The sequence below is a fragment of the Penaeus chinensis genome, chromosome 26 (genome assembly GCF_019202785.1).
Source record: "Penaeus chinensis breed Huanghai No. 1 chromosome 26, ASM1920278v2, whole genome shotgun sequence".
NCBI lineage: Eukaryota > Metazoa > Arthropoda > Malacostraca > Decapoda > Penaeidae > Penaeus > Penaeus chinensis.
This window is the reverse complement of record NC_061844.1, coordinates 17020462-17028332: the sequence shown is the minus strand read 5'-3', so window position 1 is coordinate 17028332 and position 7871 is coordinate 17020462. Positions and strand designations below refer to the sequence as shown.

General features: G+C 38.4%; 1 protein-coding gene across 1 annotated transcript in view; it reads left to right on the top strand.

The window, feature by feature from the left end:
• LOC125038936 (stress-activated protein kinase JNK-like) overlaps nucleotides 1-5452 on the top strand; it is an 8194-nt gene extending 2742 nt beyond the window's left edge. The window contains exons 3-8 of the mRNA XM_047632621.1: nucleotides 543-740; nucleotides 1162-1296; nucleotides 2154-2283; nucleotides 3272-3430; nucleotides 4663-4787; nucleotides 5078-5452. Of these exons, the coding sequence (XP_047488577.1) occupies nucleotides 543-740; nucleotides 1162-1296; nucleotides 2154-2283; nucleotides 3272-3430; nucleotides 4663-4787; nucleotides 5078-5308 (978 nt within the window). The 3' untranslated portion in view covers nucleotides 5309-5452. The remainder of the gene's footprint in view (nucleotides 1-542; nucleotides 741-1161; nucleotides 1297-2153; nucleotides 2284-3271; nucleotides 3431-4662; nucleotides 4788-5077) is intronic.
• Nucleotides 5453-7871: the final 2419 nt, after the last annotated feature.

Here is a 7871-nt window from a genome sequence, read left to right as displayed (position 1 = left end):
CCCTACCCTTTTACGTCCTCACATCCCTCTTCATTCCCTTTCTCTTTTTCGTCCCCTGTTTCTCCACCATTTATTATTCTGTTACAGCTCCATAATTTACAATTCCTATTAGTGCATTTTGCTCACATAAAGATAGCTTTCAAAAGTATGTGCAGTCATTGACCATTCCATTACCCTGTGTGGTCGGCTGGAAGCAAGTATCGAGAAAGTTTGGGGTGTTTGATTGAATTTTCCCGAGGAAGTGGAAATGGAAGAGACATTTTGGTGGGAATCTGCTTCAATTTGGGGCCCATAAAATTATCCATTTCCCCCCCTCCTTCTTTGTCATAATTTAACATTACTGCAGTATTTGTCATCCAGGAGGAGCTGGACTTAAAGTTTGTCATATTTTTCCACAATCTCTTTTTTTTATTAAAAGTTACTTTATTTTATTTCCTGTCTGGTAATATTGTTTTTTGTCTGTTTTTTTTTTTCTCTCTCTTTTTTTTTTCTTACTTTCTGTCCTTTGACCTCGTCTTAACTGCCATGAAATACTCTTCCAGATCATCGGATTGCTGAACGCCTTCACGCCACAGAAGTCGCTGGAGGAGTTCCAGGATGTCTACCTGGTGATGGAGCTAATGGATGCCAATCTGTGCCAGGTCATACAAATGGACCTGGACCACGAGCGTATGTCCTACCTCCTCTACCAGATGCTGTGTGGGATAAAACACTTACACTCAGCCGGCATTATCCATAGGGTGAGGACCTTTATCTCCTGTAAAGAGTCACTGGCCTTGTGAATGTATGAAAAGGCTGCTTTTGTTCCACCTCTTAATAGCACACTTTAGGTGTCGCCGTGGTGGTTAGAGTACCTAGAAAAATGGTTTTTCATTTACATTTGTTTGAATAGAATTTTTTGGAAATGATATAATGCATTTTGATTGAGAGCCAAAGGGATAGATAGTTGACATGGATTTTTTTTTCTTCTTTTTGTTCTTTGTTTGTGTTGAACTTTGCAGTTTAATGTTATGCCACAATCCTCATTTCTTACACATTTCTTAAAAAGAAGGAAAAGAAGGATACCAGGTCTTAATTTTTAACAAAATTATTGTACTTTTTTTCTACACCTTTAAGATTAATAAAAAACCCTCTCAAATTATATACATTATCATCTTACAGGACCTGAAGCCTAGTAATATCGTGGTAAAATCAGACTGTACACTCAAGATCCTAGACTTTGGTTTAGCACGGACAGCTGGTACCACATTTATGATGACTCCCTATGTTGTAACTAGATACTACAGAGCTCCAGAGGTAAGGCGCTAATTTGCGTTCCACACTTCTCCCTTTTCTGTTTTTATGTGATATAGAGTCATGGCATGAAACGTGAAAAATCTTGAAGATTGCTTTTCCCTGTTGGCTGTTCATATGAAAGTCTGGAAAAGAATTCAAATTTTTTTTTTTTCCTCTTCTTCCAGGTCAATCATTTTTTTTAAGATAGCATTCTTTTTATACATATATACCTGTATAGATAGTTATACATGATAATTTACCCCTTTGCAGTTTTATCTCAAGATGTATGTTTCTATGAACTTGTTTTTATAATTAGTAGTTTATTTGCCTGTTTGATAAAGTGTAGTTTGGTACCTCGCTATTCCTCCATGGTTTGAATTGATCCAATTAGTGTTCATCTCCATATATTCTGCAGTCAGATGACTTTGTGATAAGTGAAAAAATCTTCAGGAGTAATTTAGTTTGATATATCAGTCCATAAGAATCAGCCTTTTGAGCTTACAATAATCTCCAGATACCAGGACCAGCTAAGCCACACTTTGTGGGATATCGACTCACTTTTCGGTTTTCAGGTGCCCCCTCGTGCCTCTTATATAAAAATACAGAAACAAATTTAGTCAAGTGTTTAGTTAGTAGAGGCATGAAGATAGATGGAAGTGCCTAAACCCAATCATCCGTGAAGTGGAGTTTACAGAATGTATTGCTAACTGAGGTGATCTTATCCTCTTCCTCCTCTCATCTCTTCTCCTTTCTCCTCTCCTCTCCTTTCTTCCTCCAATCTCTTCCTATTCCCTGATATCCACATTCACTTTCTCCTCTGCCTCTACCCAATTTTACTCTTCCTCCCCTCCCACACTAAAACCCGGTGCATCTTGCAGGTAATTCTAGGTATGGGCTACACAGAGAACGTGGACATTTGGTCGGTCGGCTGCATAATGGGAGAGATGATTCGAGGAGGTGTCCTGTTCCCAGGGACGGATCACATTGACCAGTGGAATAAGATTATTGGTGAGCTTGGCATTGAGATTGGCTGAAGACTTTAGATTTGTTCAATTTTTTTTTTTTTTTTAGATATCTATAATGAGGTGAAAATGCTTAACTTGTTTGTGGAATAAGATTATTGGTGAGCGTGGCAGTGAGATTGGCTGAAGATTTTAGATTTGTTTACATTTTTTTTTTTTTTTTTTGTTTAGATATATAATGAGGTGAAAATGCTTAACTTGTTTATGTAAGGTGTATATTTGTATTATTGTTATTAGGTGTTTTAATGTAATTTGAAATTTATTATATTTGTAGTCTACTTATGTGATTTATACTGCAGTCCACTTATATATACATGTATTTATAAAAAAAAAACTGTAATATATTACTGATATAGTTGTACAATATTAGTATATATATTTGATATTCATTTGTGATTTATTGCTGTTTGAGAGGTACTTCCAAAAACCTTACTGCTCTTTCTATAACAGAATTACAGATTCTTTCAAGATGTACAAATTGCCTGTAGATGGTATGGTTTGCATATATAAAGAATATTTTCATCCTAATATAGACATAAACTACATGAAAAGACTGGGAAGATAATATGTACTTCATGTGGATGACTCATTTTCTTTCTTCTAATATTAACATTTTAAAGTTATGTTTTTCAAAGTTAGGCCAATAGATATCTTCATGATATGTATGGCATCTAATGAACATATATGGAACAGGCAAGCAAAATGACATGGTAATGTATATAATTTGCTCATGCACATGCACAGACCTACACAACCACACACACACACACACACACACACACACACACACACACACACACACACACACACACACACACACACACACACACACACACACACACACACACACACACATACACACACATACACACACACTAAAAAACAAAACAAAACACACTCATGTACACGCACACACATACAAAATAACTCACTCAACAATGACCATCCTTTCTTCCCCACCTTCCCTCAAACAGAGCAACTGGGCACTCCCTCGCAAGAGTTCATGTCAAGGTTACAGCCAACTGTTCGCAACTATGTGGAAAACCGTCCCCGCTACCCAGGCTATTCCTTCGACCGCTTGTTCCCCGACGTGCTGTTCCCAGCCGAGTCCACGGACCATAACAGACTCAAAGGTGAGGAGGAGAGCGACAGGTACTGGCCCAGGCAACACAGCTATTACTGGATCAAAGGTGAGGAGGGAAAAAGAGGCAATAGGCTCGGCACTCTCAAAATCTCTCAAGAGCGAGAGAGGAAGAGAGCAGGCAGAGTGAAGCATGGAGTGCTGTGGCAACCTTCTTGATAGTGATGATGATGGTGGTGATAATGCTTCGTCGTGTTTTTGGGCGATTGTGAAACGCCATTTTCACCTTTTTCATTTGTGGTTGAGAAGAGGTGGAGATTCTGTCCATTTTCTTGACACACATAAGTGGATTTAGTAATGCTATTATTTTTCTTTTATTATTATTTTATTTATTTTTTTTTTTCTGTTTTGTAATCGAGTGAGATAGACACTTGGTTTTTAGGAGTCTAGAAATTGGTTACCCAGAGAAATGTTTCTCTATTGGGGTAAAGATAGCAAAATGAAACATGAGAATATTTTCATTTCATTGCTTATAGATAATACCTATAAGTATGGTCTTATTTATTTATCAGTTAATTGTTATGCAACTTTTGCCCAGCTTATGAATGAAATTTTAGTAAGAAATCCCCTTTCTCAAAACCACAAATGAAAACAAAAGAGCTGAACTGTTGGTTTTCTTAACTGAAATTTTAACACCATGATCTAACACCTGTGGCAAGGTAAGTAACTGGCGATTTGTACTAATTTAGAAAAGATGTCTAACCTTTTACGTTATTTTTTTATTATTTTTTATTTCACTGTTTTTGTTACATTCTCATTTTCCATTTTTGTGAGTATATACCAAATAATGTTTGAGTCATGATATTCTGTGCATGGGTTTTACTACTCAAAATGCCAATGAAAAACTTGCACACACACACACACACACACACACACACACACACACACACACACACACACACACACACACACACACACACACACACACACACACACACACACAGACATATACACACACACATATACACACACACACATGTATGTAAAATTTACATGAATTTGTTATTACAGTTCTTCATTTTCTCCTTATAATCCTCTGTGTATAAAGCTAATATGATATATTGCAATGCAGTCCATATAAGTATAATCAAAATCAAATTTTTGTTATGTCTGTCATATAGTTCTTTATCAAAGATAGATATATCTGTTGATAGAAATCTATTTTTGAGCACTCATGAATTACTCGTCAGTCACACCGCTAATATTTTTTGCAATGCATTGCAGCGAGTCAAGCACGCGACCTGCTATCAAGGATGCTCGTGATAGACCCCGAGCGAAGGATAAGTGTAGACGACGCGTTAATGCATCCCTATATTAATGTGTGGTATGATGAAACTGAAGTCAATGCTGTGAGTACTTGGGTTTTGGTTTACCTTTTTGTGTTACAAAATAAGTTGGCTTTTTTTTTATATATAAATTAAAAATTGTTTGTGTAAATTTTGCTCTATATATGTTTAAAGCCTTTCTGAATGTAAAGTCTTTAGAATGTAATATGATTTCTTATAAAATGACTATCAAGATATGCACATTATTACAATACATAATTTTGAAAATGTATCAGATCTTTTGACCTGAGTTCCACACTTCATAAGTTACTGTGAATACCTTTGCTAAGATTTAACCCTAGTCTCCCTTGCAGCCTGCCCCAGGCCCCTATGACCACAGTGTGGATGACCGCGAGCACACTGTGGACCAGTGGAAAGAGCTCATCTACAAGGAGGTGATGGAATATGAAATGGTCCACAACTCCCCAGGTGGGGCAGGGGCTGGGGCAAGGGGCCCCGCACCCACCCATGGTCACGCCCCACCGGCGGCCACCAATGCAGCTGCTGATGGGGACCAAGACCAGCATCGCCCAAACCACAGATAGGGCTGCCCTCAACCCTCTTAGCAGTCCCTCCGCCCCAAGCCTGCCTCCCAGCCACCTCCTTGGTTTGTACACGGCTCACGCGCAGAGTCCCTCGGCCAGGATGCTGGGGCCCACACACACGGGAGTGAACCCTCGAGGCCGCGTCTGATTCCTCTGTCGGCCGCGTCATCGGGAAGGCCACCTTCAATCTCCACAAGAGCCGGGTGTGCGGACCAGTATTCCTCAGTGGTTGCTGTTTTGACGCTCGTCAATTTTTACAGCTGTGTGTGCGTGTGTGCATCATCTTTCTGGAGTAACTGTCACAGGTTCCCTGTTGTGACTGGTGATAAGACTGGGTATTGCAGGTTCTTATTTCAAGGTTCTGCACAGAGCTGGAATTTCCGTGCAGTCATTTGACATTTATGATAACCCTCTTGTGCTTCTTGGCTGAGGCACTTGATTCTGTGTAGTCCACACCATCTTCTGTGTCCATTTTGTGTTGTGTCTGAGTGAGTGTGAGAATGCATGCATCAGGTGTTTTGAAAACGCCATTCAAACCATGATGATATAGAAAATATATGCAATTTAGATACTGTAAGCTGTAGATACTTTCCTGCTTTATGTCTCACCAACATCAGAGAGAACCTGTGTATTTAAATGTTACTATACTCTGTGACTACGATTAGTTTGCAATATGCAATATAACGAGTCCCCTGTACCGTGTGAATTGCTGCAAGCGGTCACCTGTCTTGCTCTGCTTATGCCAGTATTTTCCCTGACTTTACTGCTTGTTGAGTGTTCAGTAAGGAAATGGAGTTTTTGGAAAATGACAGCGCAAAGTGGTGCCAGAGCTTTCAACTAGAAAGCTTTGCTTGAGGCTGCAAAGGGAAAATAATGCAAAGCATATCAAATGTTGATAATGTGATGATGGACGCTTCTTTACAACAGGGATTGTGAAACCTCGTTTAATTGTATGTGAAAAGTTGTGTGAGGAGATCTGTGTGTTGGGCATGCGTTTCAAAAAAATAAAAAGATAAAAAAATACAAAAAATATATATATAAAAAATAAAAAAAAATAAAAGACAGAATAAGAAGTGTTGGAGATCTATCCATGAGATGATTTACTTTTTTGTCTTTACTCCTTTTAGCATACCAGTTCTTCCATGGGTCTCATAGGCAAGCAACCTACAAATGTACAGTCGTGTCAAGTTTGTATTTCCTGTACAGACCAAACTCCGTTGTTTTTTTTGTCATGTGACTTGTATGGTATAAAAGAATATATATAAGAAAAAGAACAGAAAAATAGGAGCGAATTGCGATTGTTTGCAACATTTAGGATCCAAATATACCATTTCATATTTAGGCAGAACATGACGTCCCAACCTCTGCAGAGGACAAGCAGAGTTTCCTTCATCTCTCTCTCTCCGCAGTGACGTTCACTTAAGGTCTTGAGATGGATGAGAACGGCCAGTAAGGGACACAACTCCAGGAGAGTCCGCTCGCTAATTCCGCTGTCCTGTTTAGAGCCTATCTGATTTATCCATGTCGAGAGCCACCACCTCCCCTTTCCGACAGCTCACCCTTTTTGAGGATATCTTCCTTCCTTCCTCCTTTCAGTTCTAGCTTGGTAATCATAGTTGTGGGGCATTGTCCAGTGAACGAGGTCCCCCTTTTCTTTGCACGTGTCTCTGGTGGTGAACGGCCCAGAGTTTTGCCTCTTACTGGAATGGCTCGAGTCCGTCCACCACTCAGCTTGCAGAGGTGACGTTTCGGGTCCCAGGCATTCGGGTCGGCTTGGCTTGAGTTTCTTGTATTACACACGATGACGATGATGATTAAATTCTAGCAATATATCTCAGTGTAAATGATCAGTTCTTTAGCAAGGAAGTCAGGCTACACTCCTTATTTTTCCATTATCACAATTTTGGTAAATGATACATTATATATATATACACATATATATATACATATATACATATATATATATATATATATATATATATATATATATATATAATATAATATAATATAATATATATATATAATATAATATAATATACACATACACACACACACATACATACATAGATACCCATATATATATATATATATATATATATATATATATATATATATATATATATATATATATATATATAATATATGTGTGTGTGTGTGTATGTGTGTGTGTATGTATATGTATATAAGAATATATGAAAAGAAGCAGAGGTAGCTGTGGCAGACTGTTAAGTTGTTTTAGGGGCAGTTGATTCCTTTCTGAAAATATTACTTGTGAGCACCTTAAAACAACGTAGAATAACCCTGGACAGCTTCACATTTTTAGCATCGTAAACATCACACTATCTCTCAAATTCTTTCCGAGCCTTCCTGGCAGCTTGTGGTGGTCCAGAGTCCCGGCACCTCACACGTCCCATTGTGGAAACGCTTAAAACGAGTCCAACAAATCCTGTTTAGCACGAGTCTTTGTTTTAAGACCCCCACCCCCCTGTATTTCAGTAGGAATTGCGGTTTTAGTAAAACATCCAAGACTGCATCTGGAAGTCTTGCATAATTGTTATAACTT